The sequence below is a fragment of the Suricata suricatta genome, chromosome 5, assembly GCF_006229205.1.
Source record: "Suricata suricatta isolate VVHF042 chromosome 5, meerkat_22Aug2017_6uvM2_HiC, whole genome shotgun sequence".
Lineage (NCBI taxonomy): Eukaryota > Metazoa > Chordata > Mammalia > Carnivora > Herpestidae > Suricata > Suricata suricatta.
The window spans coordinates 143,028,469-143,050,466 of NC_043704.1; the positions used below are offsets into that span (position 1 = coordinate 143,028,469).

General features: G+C 40.0%; 1 protein-coding gene across 2 annotated transcripts in view; it reads right to left on the reverse strand.

Annotated features, from left to right (window-relative positions):
* The window catches only part of GADL1 (glutamate decarboxylase like 1), a 276,305-nt gene that overhangs the window by 64,446 nt on the left and 189,861 nt on the right, over positions 1 to 21,998 (reverse strand). For both annotated transcript variants that reach the window (XM_029940382.1, XM_029940381.1), the window contains 2 exons: positions 14,085 to 14,284; positions 3,911 to 3,962 (listed from right to left, as the gene is read on the reverse strand). In XM_029940382.1, coding sequence (XP_029796242.1) covers positions 3,911 to 3,962; positions 14,085 to 14,284 — 252 coding nt within the window. The remainder of the gene's footprint in view (positions 1 to 3,910; positions 3,963 to 14,084; positions 14,285 to 21,998) is intronic.

A 21,998-nucleotide genomic window follows, 5' to 3' on the forward strand; every position in this document is an offset into this window, starting at 1 on the left:
TACCATCAAGAGAGGTTTCCTGCCTCTAGCAGGAAGTTGACTAGATGTCCTTGAAGATCCTTTATGCCCTGGAAAGTCTATGGAGCCAAAATAACTCTTCCTAGTGTAGAACTCAGGAAGAGAAAAACAAAAAGTTGAATAATTAGGACTCTCCCAAGAGATCAAAATAAAATATGTGAATGATAGTGTAGGAATGACTATCCCTCTAGGAAAACATTTATTTAGGTCTTAGATCCAACACAGATAAACAGAGAGATGATTTTCAGGGGCCTATGAATAATGCAGAATTCATCTGAAATGATAACTTTACATCATCTTCAAGAAGATATGCATTCTTTTTGCTCTTTTCAGGAAAAGGGTATTCAAGTACTAGATACTGTTTTCTTGTGTTCATTTACTATTTTCAGTATTCCACTTAACTTTCTCACTGCTATCTGCTAAAAAGTGAATATATATGTATATTATAAGTAAAATTTTATATGTATATATAAATATATATATAATCACTGACTTGCATTTTTTTAAAGTGATAGACTTTCAGTTTCACAGATGATACTCCAATCACATCTCTCTTCTCTTAAGCATACATAGGGATTATATCCAATCAATCCAAACTAAGCATTTGTTAACAAAAAGGATAATTGCCTTGACACTTGTATATGAGATTCAAGGTCTAAATTTACATTATTTCTCTAAATGGAACACGGAGAAAAGAAGCAAATGCAGATCACATACAAAATCCCTTGTAAGTGGGAATGCTAAAGTGCTTTTGAGAAGGCCACCCTCACTGCTTTGGGGCCATCTGGCTCCCAAAGATAAAATACCCAGGGCAGAAGGCTGCCTAATGATTAAAACCCACCGTAACTTGCATTACGAGGGTATGACTGTTTGCAATTCCCTAAAATGATGGTGAGAGCTTCCTCCCTTAACTTTTGAGGCTTTAGGAAGAATATATACATAACTTTTAAAATAGTTTATCTTTTTATCACCTTTTCTTTTTGCTCTATCAAAAAACTGCAGTTCCAAAGTGCATAGAACTTTCCATAAGCACCAAGGCTCCCACAGCCAGAGAAATAAAGAGTAAATTCAACCTCAAGGAACTAAAGAAGGCAAGTCAAACTCAAGAAAATTTTTTAAAAAGTGACTCAGACTCAAATTGCAGCCAACCCTATAGCTGTTGTTTTGCCTCTACGTGCTTATGTATGCATCTCTTAAAAATATAGATATTTTCTCATGTGGTCATGCCATTATCACACCTAACAAAATTATTGATAATTCCGTGGTATTATCCAATAGCCAGTGCACATTAGAAGTTTCCCAACTGTTTGAAAATTTACTTTTTACAATTGTTCAAACTAGGCAACAGCTCCATGTGTCGCATGTGGTGATTGGGTCTCTTCTGTCTCTTTGAGCCTAAAGTGATCCTGACTACCTTCTCCTTTATTTTTCTTCACGCCACTGACCTGTTGAAGAGACCAGGTCGGCTGTCCTGTAGAATGTCCCACATTGCAAATTTGCCTTTTTGCTTCTTTAAAGGATTCCCAGAAAGTCATTTAAATATGGATCCTCTTGCTATCTTTGCGAGTTCCTTCATGTCCCTATTTTTCAGGAACTGAACTCTTGACCATAGTGGTAGAAGCTGCGGTCAGGAGTCTCTGGAGCAATGTTTCTGCAACTTGTCAGGAGGGCCGTCATCATACCTCACCTGGGCTACGGCAGCAGTGTCCTAATCTGTCTCATCTATAATTCCCTTGGGTTTCCTTCACCCCCTCCCACTCCATTCCTCTCTTCCCAAAACATCCAGCATCATCTTTTAAAATGGGATTCAGACTCCTATTTGCTTAAAACTTCTCTGATGATGACACCTGGAATAAAAGCCGAAGGTCTAACCAGGACCTACCTGACTCTACCTGATCTGGTCTCTTCCCACCTCTCCAGCTGCATCACCTCCTATACCCCCCTTGCTAAATATACCTTCTTCTGGTTCCTCAAACACCTAGAACTTTTTGGAGCATTAAGCCTTTGCAGTTGTTTATTGATTCTACCTGAAATGCCTTTCACTCAAACATCTGCATGGCATGCTGTTTGCCATCAATCAGGTCTCAGCTCAAAGATGACCTCAGAAGACCCTATATGTGTGACCTAAATGAAACAAGCCGCCCCCTCACCCACATACTCATTCCAGCATTTCACCCTTATTTTTTTTAAATCAAGGTAGTTAACATACAGTGTAGTCTTGGCTTCAGGAGTAGAACCAGTGATCTATCTCTTACCTATGACACCCAGTGCTCATCCCAACAAGTGCCCTCCTCAATGCCCATCACCTATTTAACCCATTCCCCTAGCCACCTCCACTCGAGCAGCCCTCAGTCTGTTCTCTGTAGTTAAGAGTCTCCCTCCCTGTTTTTATCTTTTTCCTTCTTTCCTTCCCCTATGTTCATCTGTTGAGTTTTTCAAATTCCACATATGAGTGAAATCATATGGTATTGTCTTTCTCTATTTTCCTTAACATAATACCCTCTATACATTGTTGCAAATGGCCAAGAGTTCATTCTTTTTCATTACTGAGTAGTATTCCATTGTGTTTGTGTGTAGACAAATATATATGCATACATACTATATATATATACACATACCTACATAATACATACCATACATACATACATAATATATAATTACATACACATATACCAAATCTTCTTTATCCATTAATCAGTCCATGGACATTTGGGCTTTTTCCATAATTTGGCTATTGTTGATAACACTGCTATAAACAATGGGGTGGATGTGCCCCCTTTGAATCAGTGTTTTTGCATCCTTTGTATAAATTCCTAGTAATGCAATTACTGGGTCATAGGATAGTTCTATTTTTAATTTTTTGAGGAACCTCCACGCTGTTTTTCAGAGTGGCTGAATCAGTTTGCATTCCTACCAACAGTGTGAAAGGGTTCCCCTTTCTCTGCATCCTCACCAACATCTATTTCTATTACAGAACTTGCTACATCTGTAACTATTTACTTGTCTACCGAATTATCTCTCACGAACCTGCTTTATTGTTTTCTTAAGATGTCTCACTACCTGATGCTTGTTAGATATTAATTTGCTTGTTTATTGCCTGTCATTTACCACTTGAGTATAAATACTACCAGAATGGGGATTTCTCCGTTTTATACCTCCAGATGCCTAGCACGTAGTAATTGCTCAAGAAATCTTGCTGAATAAATGAATACCAAAGGTAGCCAGATTGTTTACATACAATATAGGTTCCTAGGCTGTAATCTCTAGGTGATTTCTATATTAGGTTAAAATTGCTATGTAATATGAGCTGTTAGAAGATCTAAGAAAACTTTACACTTCATCATCTCTTAAAAATCAGAATTAAATTGCATTCTTCATATTTTCTAACCATATATTTTAGGAAAAAAACAATATTCTCTACTTTTGCAACTAACTTATTTCTTATATATAGCAAATGGTCCAACACAAAATGATTTATTTTCCCATTGCTCCAAAGCTAATATGCTCTCCTTACTTTATAAAAAGAGAAAACTATATGCATTATCGTACATTCACTTAATTGATTTTTCACATGCAGGCACCACTATAGCACAGTTGAATATTCACAGTACAATCATCATGCAATTTATATATTTATTCAGTATTATCCTTGGTAATTATTATTGAGCACTTTAATTTTCAATACTTAAAGGCAAGTGTGCTCTTTGTGAGTCTAACAAAGGAAAAATACTCACTAATAGAGTAAATTAACATAATGGACTCCATGAATTAAGCTAATGACTTGTTTCTAAGTCTGCAACACAAAAACCAGTGAAATATAACAGATTAGAAAATTACCACCTTCATCACTGTTGACTGACAAAATCACGAGCACAATTCCGTAATCACTTACTTCCAGCAGTAGCTTGAATCCTTCTCTTTTCTTGATTTCTTCTACAAGGTATCTATGAAAGTCACAATAATATTTATAATCTGGAATCTAACAACTCTATGAACACAACTCACACACACACACACACAACTGCTATTTCTGATGCAGAGACAGGGCTTAGAAGGACAGGGGCGTCTGGGTGGTTGAGCATCCGACTTCAGCTCAGGTCATGATCTCACAGTTGGTGGGTTTGAGCCCCGCATCGAGCTCTGTGCTGACAGCTAGCTCAGAGCCTGGAGCCTGTCTTCGGATTCTGTGTCTCCCTCTCTCTCTGACTCTCCCCTGCTCATGCTGTCTGTCTTTCTCTCTCAAAAATAAATAAAACATTAAAAAAAAAAAAAAAAGAAAGAAGGAAGGGCACAGGGATAGGCATAGGCTCGGATTTAAACACATATTCCTCAACCCACTGCAGGCCTCTGGGGCCCAAGTAAAAAAATATACCTTTTTAATAAGGGATGTCTATCTCACATGCCAGCATCAGACATTTACCCCAGTATGAAAACCACCTACAGCACATCAGAGATACATCTCTGACCATGTGGGTGACACATTTATCTAGATGTGGCTTTAGCATAGGTACTTAAACTACCCAGCTGGCTCTGGGTGCGTAGTCCTACCTATATAAGCTCATTTAAAATCAAGGAAGCTCAACATTATCTTTTCCAAGACCAGAACTGAGGGAAGGAAGACTGATCATTAGTATCATGTTAAAAGTGAACGGACTGTAGCCACTGATAGAATGTCTATGAAGTCAGCTCAAATGTTAGGGAAAAGAGATCAGACCATAAGCAAGGGCACAGATACATGAGAGATGGAGTATGACCGAGAAAAGACAAAAATGACTTTGAGAACATAGAGTAAATCCACACAGACACCTCTCCCCTGGGCTTGGCTATTGTCTTTACAAAAAAGAGGGACATGATGAAATAATTGGCCTTAAAAATTAGTGATATGATCATAAACCTGGAAAAGTTTATAACCCTTGTCCCAGTATTTCAAATTTGGGGGTAACGTGTAAGAAATGACAAAAATGTACTTGTTGGGATATTTATTGTGATTTTATACGTAATAGCAAAAGAAAGGAGGAAAGAAAGAAGCAAACAAACAAAACATGACACCCAGCAATGAGGACTGGTTTTGAAAATTATGGCCCATTCGGAATTATGGTACAATTATGTGGACTGTGAGCACGTCACTAAACTACACATATCCAACTAATATTTGAGGACAAGAAAAATGTTATTCTTGGGCCTCGATCTCAAGAAAACTGAAGTAATATAATCTGCTTATCTAATCCCAAAGCCTGTTGTAAAAAAAAAATTAAAATCATACACAGACATAATTTTGTCTAAATCTATGTATAGATACATGTGTGTATTTAATATAAAATAACTAGAAACAAGATTAATATCTAGATATTGGGAAATGGTCAAATAAAATGTATTATAGCAATACAATATAATATGATACAGCTATTAAAAACAAATAGATTATATCTACTTTAATTAAACCACAGGGATGCTCATGATATATTAGCAAGAGATAAAAGCAAGGTACTGAGAAATGCAGATAGTATGATTTTGCTTTTTAATAAATTGTAAAAAGAATATAAAAAGAATACGAAAGTAATTCCTATCCCCTCTCCTTATATATATGTATATATATGCATGTATATATATACATATATGTGTGTGTGTGTGTGTATATATAAGCTTTCTTTTTAACAGAGTAAAGAATGGAAGTGTACACAAAAAATTGTTAGTATTTACTCAGGGAAGGAACAAACAGGATACAATGGGGGAAGACAGGGATTAGTAGGTCTCTTTTTATATATCTTCGCAAAGTTTGATAGATGTGGTTACTTATAAAATTTTTAAATGGGATCTTAAGAAAAGTGTAAAGCACAACAACGTATAGACAGACATGTGCAATCTCTACCTATACAAGGAAAGCTTGTGAACCATACGTTTCGTACTTCTCAGGCACATGGATAGAGGTAATTTGTGAACTCCAAAGTAGAGTCACACTTCATCCTGAGGAAGCCCACACTAATCCTGGACACCCCAAAGCTCTGGAAAAGCTTTGCATCTCTAGAAATCCCAGGACTGACTCTAGAAGATTCTAATTGTGCAGATCATCGATTTTGTGACTCTCGGCAAATTCCTGAGCCTCCCCCACCCTGCCTCAGTTTCCTCCTGTATACAATGGAGGTCTGGAACAAGGAAGGTAAAATCCTTCCCTAACACACAACGACTGTAGGAAACTTACACAAAAGTCTCCATTTAAGCTACGTCCGTCAAACTGGCTAAAGCTGCCCTCCAGAGAAAGGCATCCTAAGACACACCGGAATCAATCACTTCAGTCACAGCTCTGCTTTTTGCTAACCATGGGGACCTGGACTTTGTGTCAGCGCCAGTGTCCCCCGTGCAGCTGCTCTCAGAGCCCAGAAAGCCCAGGGTAACACTCTGAGTGCAGAGGAAGGTGATTCGGGTGAAGAGTTGCTTCATAACCATAATCAAAGGCTTACGCTGGAATCCCCCCAACTCTGCTGCAGGCCAAGCCATGTAAATACGTCCCCCACATGAGAGGTCAACTACTAAATAAATGTGAGCAATGCCGGGCGTGCCAGCTACATTACTGTTGTCTACAATTAGAAGGGGACGTGGCTTAATTCATAAAGACATTTACTGAGCTGGTTGGATGGTTCAACACTGTCATCAAGAACCAAGCATTTCCTGTCACGTCAGCCCGCCAAGCTCAGAGCTGCTAACTGTCTCATGTCCGCAAGGTGTGGGCCACACTCCACACGTCACATCCTTGCACAACAGTGTCTGAGAGGAAAGCGAGGGGGCTGGAGCAAAAGCCTTTTCTCTTCATTTCTCTCTATTTAGGGAAGAATATTTTCCCCAGAAGCCTTCAAAGAATTCTTCCTATGGGGCGCTTGGGTGGCTCAGGCAGTTGAGCATGTGACTTTGGCTCAGGTCATGATCTTGCGTTCAGGCCCCGCGTTGACTCTGTGCTGACAGCTAAGAGCCTGGAGTCTGCTTTGGATTCTGTGTCTCCCTCTCGCTCTGCACCCCCCGCCCCCCACTCACACTCTGTCTGTCTCTCTCTCTCTCCAAAATAAATAAACATTAAAAAATTTTTTTTAAAAAAACCCAGAATAATTCCTATATCTTCTTGACTGAGGCTGAGCCATATATTTACCCCTAAACTAATTACAGGAAGTGGAGACTGGATTAGACCAATGTCCCCAGCTAGACTATTGCTACCTAAATAAAATCAAGGTTCAGTTAGTAAGAAAGAAAAAGGGAGAACGGTTGTTGGGTGAACAATAAACAGGGTCTGCATGTTAAAAACGTTAAAAAACAAGTTAAAAATGTGTCTATATTACAGGCCTCCTGAGAGCCTTTAATGTGCTAATGAACACTGAATCTCTAAGAGAAGAATTAAACAGGAGTTAGCCCTTCCCAAATATATTTGACCATGAAAACATTTTTCTGAAAGAAAATTTATTAAAATTTTCTATAAGTCTATTATTCCACAGAGTACAGTTTCAGAAATACTGGTTTAGAAGTGCCTCTTCCATAGGGTACTCTATCTTCTTCTTAAATAAATACTCAAATTAAATGGGTTTTTGGGAGGGAACCCAAATAGGGTTTGAGTCACTTCTGCCTACATTCATAAATAGGGATGATTTGTTCCTTACAATTTCTCTTTTCAATACATGGAAACAGACTAAAGATAAAATACATTTAAAAAACCCTATTCTTATCTGATGCAAACCAGAAAAAAAGATGTACACTGAGTTTGGGGACATGATGCGGGAACCATAAACCACTTCAACCAAAAGGAATCTAGGTAAATGGATTCAAAAAACAATAGTTTATAAAACCTCATATCACTGTGCTTCCCACTAATCTTAGCAAAAAAAGAGAAGGGGGGAACACACAGACACACACACACACACACACACACACACACACACACACACACGCAACAATTTTCACCAGTCTTACTGGGCAAAAAATCTCATTGTACTTAGAGTCTGGCTTGATTTTGAGGCATATATTAATGATGTTCTTCTCTAAAACACTTCCCTTACAACTATGCTTCCAACACTAAAGACACTCAATTCTCTAATTTGTTCAGTACGTCTGTCTGATATTTTTGCACTGGACTTGTCCTTTTGCAGGGCATTCTTCTCTTTCCAGAAACGGCCTTTCCAGTCTCTTTCACAGCTACCCAGAGTCTCCCTGGAACAGTCTGGGCCAACTTTCTCTTCCAGTCTCACCTCCTCATTTGAAATTTTTTTTCTGAGTCCTTCCAGAACTCCTGAGATGGTTTTCCATCTGCTCCCTACATGCTCTGCATATATTAGAACATATTACATGACTTGTGTGATTCATCACGGACACCTACATGCTACGTTCTACTGCAATTGTGATTTAAAAAAAATTACCAATATAAAGAAAAAGATGAAAACACTGGCCCTTCTATAGCCTTGTAGACTGACACCCTCTCGTCACCCAGAGAAACACAACAACACACAAGTGCCGTGGTGTAACTGCTCACCTTTTCCATACTGAAAACAGTAAATCCCACAGTATTCACCCAAGTCGGTAGAACGAATGCCATCTGAGAGATTACAGAGACTGTGCGTCAAGGGAATAGATAGATGATACGCAGAGATCTAACAAAGTGGCCGAATGGGAATTCTTGAGTTGTTTGTTGTTGTGGAAAAGATTTACACACACGACTTTCCTAGACTTACTTTAAAAATTACCTCTTACTGAATATCCATTTAATCTGAGGGCCATAACAAAGTCCTCAGGTACAGGGAGCCCTGGGTAGTGTGGAACGTTTTCAGCTTTCCTAGGTAGGTATCAGGGAGGTGCAACTGCCTGCCTAGGGCCCGGGGTGGTGGCTTTAAACCTCAGCGCTCTGGGTCTCAGGTAGACTTAATAATCTCACGTTGCTAGAGGTTCCCAATGTCACTGGCTTTCAAACAACCCAAGGAGAAAGCAAGTTTTTAGTCATTAGTATTTTTTGAGATAAGAGCTCTCTTGTCAACTGGAATGACAAGAGTCAAATGGAAATTAGGAGAGGCCTTGGAAATCTTCCAGGCACTAATTTTTCCCTTTTTCCTAGATTCTGACAACTCATTAAATAGGAATCATCATCGCCTGGAAAATGTTTGCTCTTGCTTCCCCCCAAGGGAAGCGACAGTGAGCTATCTTCTTATCTGGAACAGCAATCCATTGTTCCGTCAAACTGTGGTCCTTCAATCTTGAGGTCAATACATAAATTTCAAAACTAAGCTCCATTTAGATTCATGAACAAGGAACTATTGTTTCTATGGAGTCAAAGTAGTCTCTCCTCAATGTCACGGGGAGAGAGTTGCCTGGTCTTGCCAGTATTTGAGGGACCTGACCAAGGATCTAGGGAAATGGGAATCTTGGCTACATCCGGCTACTGAAAATAGGTATGCGTACCACATAGTAACACAATCCTCATTGGCAGCATTATTTCTTATCTGCTGAAGGAAACTGTACTTCTTAGAAACAAAACAATGTTATTCTGAAATTATAGAAATTATGCCAGGTATAGTCCTCTGGACATGGGTAAGAATCATTTTTACTAGGTATACTCTAAAGCATGTGGCCTAGGGTCAGTGAGCTTGATCAGAAATGATGTTTTAACTCTTGAGAGTCACTGGTTTGAACTGATTCTACTGGCTCACTTAATCGATGGTGTTCCAGAGCTAGGATAGACTGGTTATTAAGAGCCAATTGTTAAATATTCAGGAATTGTTGACAGCTTGCACTTTTACACAATGGTAATGCTAACACCACGGGAACTGCCCCACATTGCAAACCGGGGCTTTTGTTCCCTCCTCCTGAAGCCAGTTTACCAGTACCCCACGGTACATGGGCTCACCCAGAATGGACCCCAGAACTGAGGTAAACTTTTCTTTCCTAAAGAGCAGAACCACCAACCAATTAGCCAATTTGAACACAAATAAAATCACAAAAATAAAGACTGACATTGCTGACTTAATATAATTCTTAACCCTAAACAAACTCTCCAAGTTTATAATTTCTTATTCATTCCAAGTGACATGTCTAAAAGGACTCAGTGAAAAAATAAAATATAAATAAAAGACTCTGCATTTGCTTGGCATTGGGGGTAGAACAGGATGACTTTTGCCCACCCAGGAATAGAGGGTTGGATTTATGAAGAACGTGGAAACTTAAGGAAAAAAACAACTATGATGAGTAGCAGCATGACGGAAGAGCGATTATTTTTCAAATATTTAGATAGAGGTCACAGAGCCTGCAGTGATGCTCACTGAAATGTTAATTCAATTCAATTCAACTTGACAAACATTTACAAACAATAAGTGTTTGTTGAATTGAATTGAAGTGTTAACATTTATCCTCCTGTGATATTTCTCTGCAAAAATTAGAAAGTATCCTCAGACTATAAATTAAATTCCACCCTGAGATGAATGTTAACTTTGTAACAAATGTGATCATCAAATATTTATATCTAGCCTTCTTTCAAGACACCTGTCAATGAATTCCTTAGCAGCTTAGATAGAATAATGCAGAAATTCTACCACACTTTAGTTGAGAAAATACAAAAAAAAAAAAAAAAAAGGAAACAGCTTTCTGAACTTCTAATTGAACAGAAACTATGAATATTTATGGTCAACAGTTTCATTTTTTCACCATTAGGTAGTTATCTCACTAATCCTAATAGAGGTACATTAACCCTACTTTTTAAAAAATGTTTATTTGAGAGAGAGAGCATGAGCAGGGGAGGGCAGAGAGAGAGAGAGAGAGAGGAAGAGAGAGAATCCTAGGCAGGCTCCACACTGTGAGCTCAGAGCCCGATGTGGGGCTCAAACTCATGAGCCATGAGATCATGTTCTGAGCTGAAACCAAGAGTCGGACGCTTAATTGATTGAGGCACCCAGGTGCCCTAACCCTACTTCTCTAAAAGGCGTATTCCTCACCTAGTTTCAGCATATATACTATAGAAGGAATTGATGTCTCCCCAGTGCCAAGGGAGGGCATGGCCAGTGGGAGTATCACATTTCCCTGGCAACAAGGACTGATGAGAGATGGACATTTGCCTCACTCAAATACAGAGAAAACTTCCTTTGGGATTGTTGCAAGAGGAGCACACTCTCCTTTTAACCTTAAACTTGAACCAGGGATGACAGAGATCTTACACTCTTGGCAGCCACCTTCCAACATAGGAATAAACCAATGTAAGTAAAAGAGAACAAATCTGAAAGATAAAGAAATACTAAGGTGACATGGTTTAAGTCCCTAGATAAAGTCATTCCAGAAGTCATCATAAAGCTGATAAGGTACATGAGATAATAAATTACCTTTCTTTGTTTATAATATCTTGATTTGTGGTTTCTGTTGCTTACCACCAGAAGAGTCTTAAATGATACGATATTAACAGATTTTCGAACTACATCTAAACCACAATCACTAGATGTGCTCACTTCTAAGAATCTTCTGAAAGTGCCAATGCCATCTCTTTATCTGTCCTTATAACCAAGCCATAAGAAAAAGTATAAAGGAAATCTCATTGGAAGTAGAGTCAGGACACCCTGCAGAAAGAGCTCTCATGCTCTGCAAACTGGACATTAGATGAAGTCTCAACAGGAAAAGGCGACCTTGCATTTTCCAACAGGAAGAAGTCTATTTTACTACCACAGCAAATGGGAGGAAGATTTTCTCCCTGACCAGCAAGAGCCCTGCCAATGAGAAGCCATCACTTCCTGTCTCCTCCAATGGACTCCTGTCCAAAGCAACCCCTCTCATTTCCTCCTTTCCTCTAGATAAGCAAACTCCTCTCCTTTGTTCTCCAAACTTGCCTGTGTTTTGCCATAGCTTGCATGTCCTGAATTGCAATTGTCATTCCCAAATAAACCATTTTGCTGGTAAAAAACTGGTTGTTTTAGTTTCAAAATCAATAGCATGTAACTTTTCAGTTTAAAAGGCAGATTGTATTCCCTGCTCTCAACATCGAGCTTGGCCATGTGATTTGCTTTGGCCATTGGAATGCCAGCAGATATGATATAAATGGGACTTCAAAGTCAGCTTGCAAAATGGGGTGGGGGGGGGCTTGCCTGCTCAGCCTTCTGTCATCTCCATCAGACGACACTCTGAACACACTCTGGCTCACCCGTTAATCCAAAGAAGACACGAGGCATGTTGGGAGTAGTCTGAGACCCTCTGTCAACCCCATAGCCACCGTATGATGAGATAAAGCCACTCCAGCCAACTTGCAGATGTCTGAGAATAAATCATTGCTGCTTGGAGGCATCTGGGTGGCTCGGTCAGTTAAGCCTCCAACTCTCACGTCATGATTTCATGGTTTGTGAGTTCAAGCCCCACATGGGGCTCTGCTGGTTGGGTGAAACCTGCTTGGGATTCTGTCTCCCTCTCTCTCTCTGTCCCTCCCCTGCTTGCACTCTCTCTCTCAAAATAAATAAAAATACACTTTAAAAAATAATTTCTGTTTTAAGACACTGAGTTTTCAAACAGCTATTGCACTGAGCACCCATACAACTCCCAGTATAGAAAGAAGAAAGTGTTAGGCACCCAGGTGGCTCAGTCAGTGATGTTTCCCACTTGACTCAGGTCATGATCTCATGGTTTGTGGGTTTGAGCCCCGTGATGGGCTCTGCATGGACATCTTGAAGTTTGGAGCCTGTTTCAGATTCTGTGCCTCCCTCTCTTTCTGCCCCTCCCCTGCTTGCTCTGTCTCTTTCTGTGTTTCTCAAAAATACATAAATATTAAGAATTAAAAAAAAAGACAGAGGAAACTTTTAAATCTCTAAGTGAGACTTTTGGATTTTGCAAGTGAAATGTGAGCAATAAGTATGAAGGAGAGATTATCCAGACCATAGATCACACACTCTAATGCCTTTAGTGGTCAAGCAGGTATAAGTAACTAACCTCACAGAGCCTGTGACTTATGCCAGACATTCTAAGTGTTTAACATATGTCAATTCATTTAATCCTCACAATAACTATTTGAGCCACATACTCTTGTTTTCTCCTTTTTACTGGGGTGAACTGAGGCACAGAGAGGTGAGGAAACCTGCTCAGGTCACCCAGCTCACAAATGGTAGACCTAGGTTTTGAGTCTGCAAAAACACAGAAGAAGTAGAGGGAATGTGGTTCTCTAGACAGGCATCGACATGTTCAGTGGTTTGTCACCATGTGGGATCGAGAGCATTCAGATCCTTTGAGAGAAGCCAAAAATCCAGATTTTTGATAAATCACCCTATTTTTAAATATTTTAAGTCTTTAAATGTTTGAATTTTTTTTAACACCAAGAAGATTAAGCGTTTGCAGTTCAGGCTCAACCAATTGCACTTAAAACTAAATGTGGCTGTGGCTTGCCCGCCAGAGCCCATTGATGCAGGCTCAGCAGAAGGGTCTGGGGTGGCAAAGGTCTACTACCTGTCTCTCAAGAGCTTGTCTAATGTCTTTGAAAGTGTCTTCAAAAGCTTTGTCCCTGAGGTTACAAGGAGACAGGAGCTCCAGCACCTCCACATTAACCTTTACCTTCCTGCCTCTATTCAGCCCCACGTTCTCACAGACCTGCGGTTCCAGTCTATAAAGTCACCATGATCTGGGCTTGCTCCTCCCTCTGCCCGCACCATTCTCCTTCCCTTTTTTTTTTTTACTGGGTCTTAGTTAAATGTCACTTCCTCCAGGAAGCCTCAGCCAAAGCCCCTCAAGAACAGAAGGGAAGCCACCTGAGTGTTCCTGGAGAACCATGTACCTTCCCTTACCAAAAAGTGGGCTCACCTGTACTTGATCCGCTTTGTCACTTAAATGTATCTCCTACTAGGCTGGGACCCCAGAGGGCAGGGGTAGGGCTGCTTTTCTCACAATTCCTAACACATAGTAGGTACTGAGAAAATGGTCATTATATGAAGAAAGAAATGCACAGAAGGGAGACCATGTACAGACCTTGCAATGTTATACAGACCTTGCAATGTTATTTCCATGGAGTCTTTCTGTTACAGACATGCACGTGGGCAAACACACACACACACACACACACACACACACACACACACAGAGGCAAGTACCTAGATAAAGCAAGTGCACGATTAACCCTTTCTTCAAGGCCTAATGTTCCCAGGGCCTTCCAAGTCATCCAGAATTTGAATGCATCTGGTCTCCTGCTGCATTGGATAGACTTGTCTCCTGTGTCATAGCTAACATCATAGAATTTATCCTGCTGGAAGAGGTAAGATGCCTTGGCAGAGTAGCATTTCTTGAGAAGGTCCTTTTGTAAAAGAAAAAGAAAAAGGAAAGAAAAAGGAAAAGAAAAAGAAAGACTGTTAAGACTGTCCATTTTTAGAATAAACTTGATTTCTAAAACACACACCCACAAACACAACCTGTGTGATATTCTACTACCTTGTGCCAAAGGCGTTTGTTCTCACTCTATGACTGTCCTGCATGGAAAGCAGTATGTGTGTATTAACTTTGAGACACAGGTTACCTATTTTGTTTGAAAAAACAAACCAACCAACCCAGAGCTGAGAATGCTCAGTCCATCTTCCCAATCTTACTGATGAGTACTGGGAGGCTTAGAGATGATCGAGTGATCATCTGTATGATATCAAAGTGGATCAATTTCTCAAGATGAAAAATATCTGTCAGGAACTCACTCAAAGCTCCATACTGGGAAAAAATACCTAACACATTGTACATAGTCTACATAATATTGTAGGAAAAAAAGTAGGCATTTATAGCCTCTTCTTTTAAAGTCATATTCATATTGACAAGGTCAAAAGTGACAATAACCCAGGGATAAAAATACGAAGGAGCTGTGGAAGAGTTCAATGGCAGCCAGCAAGTTATAACTACCACAGATATCAGCTGCAATTCCAAAGGGTTTTTTGGGCCTGGTCTTGCATGGGTTTTATTTGCAACCATTTTCAATTTGTACTTACTGACTGGTTACTTCTCTCTAAGCAGTAGGTGGCAATTTACCCTATTTATTACTCTTCTAGCTTCTTTGCCTTGCCCTCAAATTTTTGGAGTTTAATCTTAGTTACTGTCAAAGTCATCTGGTAGCTACAGAATCCCAGATTTCCTTACCCATCCCTTCACCATCCCCCATGCATCTCTGAGCCATTTTGATTCCTACAGAATACCTAGTGAAACCCTCAGCTTCCCCAGCATACCCAAACTCCTCAATGCCCCTTGACCACTAGATTATGTCCCATCTGTTTCTTTGCTCACACCACTTGCTTGACCCTACCTCTATTTTAATATCATATCTGATACATACAAAAAATACATTCAGCATATTTACAAGTTGTGAAGCTTACTAACACCAAACCTAGTCCTTCCTCTTTATCTAGGTCTGCCCTTCCTTTGGGTCCCATCTCAAGTTATGCTTTCCCTTCAGCTTCTTTTCTGCCCATCCCATTGGACTCACTTCTTCCTTTTTTATTTGGCTGCAGTTGCTGGCTTTGCTGCTATGCTGCCCCTACTCAATATGCAGCCTGCATATATTCTCTCCTCCTGTGGCCAAGCGAGTTCTAGAGGCCAGGAATCACTTCCTATTTGCGCCCTCACCCACAGAGCTATAACACTGGATCAGGCATAGAAGCAATTAGGGTGAGGATGCCCCTCTCCATATTTCATACTTCCTTCACATTCCCCTGACATGTAGTACGAACAGAATCAACCCAGATACATGAACTTCTCATTTGGCACATCTTCTAAATCTTAATAATACAAAAGGATAACACTGTACAGGAAGCCACAGAGAAACTCCCCATTGGTCACAGAGGTCCTAGAAAATGACCTCTTCTGAATAGAGAGTGTATTCATTTGACTAGTCAACTCGGTCTATTCCAAACAAAAGCATGCATTTGCATGTTACAATGGTAAAATGGTATTATGTGGACACGGATCTGGATCCACATGTTCCATTACCAGAAAGCATGATTTTATATAATGTAAAAAATTATAGACCAACTATAATCAAGAACTCTAAAATTCCCCACTCAGCCAGGATCCAAAATAAACAGCATAATAACTAAAGGAATACTAGAAAGTTCTCAGTGTCGCTCTGATGGATACTGTCGGTAGACACAGAGGAAGAACAGATTGCTTCGATCTGAACATTAAGGTATAAAGAGCCCCTTACTTTTTATTCTTTACTTTAATTCTCTCAGCAATCCTCAGCTCTGATCACAGCCCTCACCACTGCATCTCCCTACCCTCAAAGGTCAGAAAATTAGGTTATTGTTTCCATAGCAACTGCAGCCTGACCATATAGTATAACATTAAAAAACCACTGCATACATTTTAAGGACAAAGCATACACGCACACTCTTGTACTTGCATCATGACTATAAATTTACATTCATCAACCATGAAAGACTCAAAAACAAATCCCCCAAGCGGATGAACTTTGGACACGTCTCGGGCAAGTTTCAGCATTTCACGCCTGTGACTCAAAGGGACAGGAAGCCCATCCATTATCAGGAGACAAATTGCATCATCATAGGCAAATGGAGAAGAGAAGAGCCAAAAAATCATATAGCAGAAGAAGTGATTGTCCTGCAGTCCTGACACCATTAATTTCATTGCACTGAAAAATCCTCCTGTCCCGGGATGGTTTCATAAAGAACAACGGGAGGTTTGGGATTTCCTTTATCGAAAATAAATGAAAACTTCCACCCCTAAGTTCTTGCTTTGCATTTTAGTTTATATCCTTGTGTTACAATGGATGCGATGTGTTTAGTTTTAAGATATACACCTATGAAGAGAAGATGTTTTGGATCTCCAGAGAAAAGAATGTTTTAGAATAAGTAGAGTAAAAGCCAACGTTTCTGAAAACACTTAATTAGTCATTATTGTGCTATCAAAGGGAAGCACCCTGTTTATCTTGCTCATTTTTACAATTGTAATGTGAGCAGGACAATAAATACTAATTCTATGATTTCCAGAGACATGGATGCAATGAGAATACCAACTGCTTTATATTGTGATACCATCTCAAACAGTCCTCGGGAATTAGTAGATCTTGTGCTAGCACTCACACAGTGGTAAGTACAAGAAATGCAACCAAAATAGCTTCAGCAAAAAGGAGAGCTTTTTTTTTTTTTTTTAAAACAGGCTCGTATATTTAAAACTCCAGGCACATGTAATCTTCAGGCACAGGTCGATCCAGGATCAAATCTGGAATCCGTCTTTTTCTTCTTGTTCTTTTTTGCACTGGCCTCATTCCCTGGCAGACAGCTGGGAGGAAGCCTGGGAATAGGAGCTTCCAGCAGGACCTGTGAGCGCCCGTGGGGGCTCTGTTTGGAGAGAATGGAGAAGAGACAGCCTCTGCTGGTGATGCCCCTGAAGCAGAGGGACTGCTGACCCCATGCCCCCATCTCAGTCTTTGTCTAAACATCCTGTTGCCCAAACTTAACAGGAAGCCAATTGGTGAGGGAGCCTGGGAAATGTGATTTGTAGGAGTCATGCCCCTTTCAGAGCAGAGAAGGCTGAAGAATGAACCATAAGGTAAAGAGAACATGACGAGTGCGCTGTATGAGCAAGAAACCATACCTCTCCTTTTCACTCTACAGAACCTAGTACATAGTAGCTCTAACCAGAGCCAGCATTAGTAGAGCTCATACAGTGAGCCAGCCGCTGGATCTTCATGAACCCACTGATGTCTCCGAACAGTCTAATGAGATAAGTTCTATTATTTTTGTCAATGCCATTGTCCATGTGACGAAACCCTAACATGGCAAGGTTCAGCTAATTACCTAAGATCATATAGTGATAGGTAGTGGGGCTGGGTTTCAAACCAAGGCTGCTGAGATTGAGGGTCTGAACTCTGTATCCATTACACTCTAGTCTTTCTACGGTGGGCTGTTAAATACCTGTGCAAGCGAGTGCTCCAGAGATGCTCATTTAAAGTCCTGAAAGAGGGCACCTGAGTGACGAAGAGTCGGCTGAACATCCGACTCTTGATACTGGCTTAGATGGTGATCTCACTGTGTGAGATAGAGCCCTGCCCTGGGCTCCATCCTGAGTGTGGACCCTGCTAGGGATTCTCTTTCCCTCTCCATCTGCCCCTCCCTGGTTTGTGCTCTCTCTCTCTCTCTCTCTCTCTCTCAAAATAAATAAATAAACTTAAAAAAGAAAAAAAAGAGTCCTGGAAGAGGCTGGTGAAAAGGAAAATGGCCTGTCGAGAACACATTGACCCGGAGACCAAAACAACCATGGTCCTGGTGCACATCCTTGCTTTGTTCCCATAAATATGACTTCTGTCTTATCATGGTAGTATCTTGTCTATAAAGCATTTTGGTATTTACCTAAATTTCTTGTGACATAGGTGACATTTAAGGGTATTGCTACAAATACATAATGAATCAGTGGGGTACATAGTTTTCTGGTTGAGCTAAGTCAGGCCACTTTTTATTTCCACAGGCTGGATCAGATTCTGTTGTGTCTTTCCCAGGAATCAATGACTATATGGGCCTACTTACGTCCTGACTCCTTGCAATCATGCTTTTCAGCTTAGCCAACGAAAACTAACCAAAATTCTTCCCCTATGGCTCTTTCCATGTTCTGTCCCATATCACCATTATTTACATGCAAAACATTGACTAAATGCCTTTGGAAATCAGCATGTTAATAATTTTTGTACTAACTAGTTCATTAAAATTATGTACTGAGGACCTGTTACCTAACAAGCACTATGAGAAGCCTGGCCACACAACCCCGTGGACAAAGCATCTTGGCTAACATTTGTTGACTGGATGCGCAAAACTAAATTTAGGCTATGAATAGCAGAAAGGCTTGGTTGTCATCTAAAACGTAATGGTGAATTTTAAAAATGATCATACCTTCAGATCTTGGTTTTATGGATTGATTGAACAGACATTTGAGAGGCTTAGGCTTAGTATATGCCAAAAGCTATGCTAGGTCTTGGGGATGGTAAATAAGAAAATCACTATCCCTATGAAGTTTAAGTTGGAGCTAGGGATAGAAAAACAGTTACAGAATAGGCAGGAAATGGGTAAGAACAAAGTCTGTGGAGCACGAAGGATAGTCAAGTTTCACTAACTCAGAGATGTTAGATAGGGCTCCTCAGGAGAAGTATGTCACTGAGAGCTGAAAGATGGGGTGCAACTGGGTAAAAGAGAAGATGGAATGAGTTCAGTATGACTGGGGCTAATTAATGGGGGTAGGGCAGAGCTAGGAAGGCTGGAAAGGTAAAGAGCAGCCAAGTCACCAAGGATCAAATAACTGCCACAGTAAGAATGACTGGTCATAGAATTTCCACAGGCTCATACAGATATTGCAACCTAAACTTCATCAGTGATCTGGCAGAATAAAGTGAGAATCAGCAGATGCGGAGTCTGCTTTTGATTTAGTCACTTGGTGTCAGAGCTCAAAGCAAGTCACTTAACATCTTGGACTCCATTTTTATCACCAATGTAATGGAGATAATGATACTTGCTCTACCCACCTTACAGGAATATTGTGAAAATCTAATGAAATAATGTTAACCAGGAACACCTCTCAATCTTTGGCCAAAATCCTACTCATCACTCCCTTCCTCCTTCATATTCCCCCAACCCTTCCTGGCTGTCCTTTGATTTACTTCTCTCCCCAACAAATTGAAGAACAAGATGCCAGCTCTATATGGTATCACTGCTTATGAAATGAGCAAATTATATCTCTCATTCACCTCCCTGCCTCTGTCAGGAGCTACAGAAAACCAAGTGACAAAAATGTTAGAAGAATAGGAAGAATTATCCGTCATCTTCCTCCAAGTGGAAGTAAGCCTGACCTTGCTTAAGCTATCACTCTTGATGGCTTTCATAGATGCCGTGGATCTTTATAAGTGAAAAAGAGTTAAAACAGAGTGGAGGGGGAAGGAAGGAAGGTAGGAAGCAAGGAAAGAAGGGGGAATAATATAAGGATATTATTTCAAAATGAGATTTCAGGTCTTAAAGTACAGGTCGACCCCAGTTAATGGTTTATATGGGTGGTTTAAAGCCCATGGAAACTAGAAGACCATTCAGTTTCTCCTCCAATGCACCAAGGTTTCTTGTATTATCACACCACCTTCAGGAATCTTTGACATTTTGTTTAGTTTTTGATGTACCACAGAGGAAATTGAGATATACTTTATCATCGCATCTTCCAATGCAATGTCAATCCACTACTGTTGACTTTCTCTGTTTTTTCTTCAGCCTCACAAATATTCATGGGTATAAGCCTTTATGGTAGGAAAGAGACCTGGCCATCAAAATCACTGGCAACGTGAAAATCTTGTTACCTTCAATGGAGTCCTGACTCTGTCCCTCTGTGCACCTTCCATCAGATTCCCCTAGCCTTGGGCAGAGTGTGTGTTTCCTATGCTCAGCTCTGGTATAAGATCTGTGCATTATTGGGAATTGACCTTGAACTTTAATCAGGGAGACCTCTACTTTCTGGGCTTCTACTCACAGTATTTCTGCATTTTGCCCCATTCACATTCCTCTATAATCCAAAGCAGGTACCCTTTGTGAAGTGCTCAAAGATCAGCAGCGCCAAATTACTTTGACACCATCTGTGAAAACCACTGATTATCCTGGAATATTTGGACACTTAATGTTAATAACAAAGGCCACCTCTCCTTCCAGAAAGCCTTCTGGAAGATTCCAGGAAGTTTTGTTAAGTGCTAGACCTGCAGGCCTGATGGGGATTTTTTCAGAGAGCTGATAGAGTACTTTAGTGGCAGACTGGAGCTCCTGCATTTGCAAAACACTCTTTTGTAAATATCCCTAATGTTTAAATACCCCGAATTAGGGATATTTTAAAATGAGGAAAAGAGCAAAATGATTTTTTTAAAGAAATGTAACTTTACCATTTTAAGCCAAGAGGGTGACTATAGGAGAGCAGAAAGTTGGGCTCAGTGTCTTAGAGAACATGTAAGTGCTTCTATAAATAGGTAAGAAACATTTGATAGTGCAGAAATAACTTGGCAATACCTCCGTATGCCCTCCAAGCATTTAAAAATAGTGCAATTGGGCTTCTCTCTTAGGACAGATGAAGATTTTCTGATTTTTCCTAGGCAGCTATCAACATACTTTCTCTGCTAAATATAATCAAAGCAGTGGTTTTCAAACTTTGATTATAGCCCACAGTAGAAATTGTTTTTAAGTGGTGACAACATCCACTGTAATATCCATGAAACTGAAACGGGAATTTCATGGAATGGTACCCATCATTACCACATGAACAATACACTCGTGTTTTCTATTCTAGTCTATTCTGACTATACATTAAACAGGAAAATAAAAAGCTGAGGTGGCTTACAATTGACTACATAACTCAAAACCAATTAGTACGGTTTTTGGCTAATATTAGAATTATCCAAAGAGATTTCTTTTAATACCAAGGCAAGATCCTTACTCCAGACCAAAAAGTCAGAATTTTTGGTGTGGGGTAAGGGCAATGGCTTTTTTTTAAAGCTTCTCAGATCATTCTAATGTGACACCAGGATTAAAAACCATGGTTCTGATGGGTCTTGACCTTATGTTGAAATTTCTTGACCTAGAATATTCAGTCAGCATTACATTCACATAGAGTCCAGAGAACTCTGAGATGTAGAGTTTTTACAGGGGTGTATAAACCCAGATGATTATCTGACTACATTTTATGCTATGAGTGTCCATTATCAAAGTTTTATATCTCTGTGAATACAAATGAAGAATGGCTTTATTCTATGCACCTAAGTAAAGAAAACATAGGTTGATATGAATAATACTGGATTCTTAACCGATGGGGGAGGGGGAACCTCCAAGCTATGAAACAGATGTCCAAGGATTGTGGCCTGAATGTGATGTGCAAAACCACACCCCACAACCCTGATCTATTCACCTTTCTGATTTGCAGTGTTTTTGTGATCTGGAGCAAAGCATTCTTTCTTTGGAGAAGCCTCATCGTATCAACACGGCTGTGAGTAAATTTTGCTCACTTGGCTC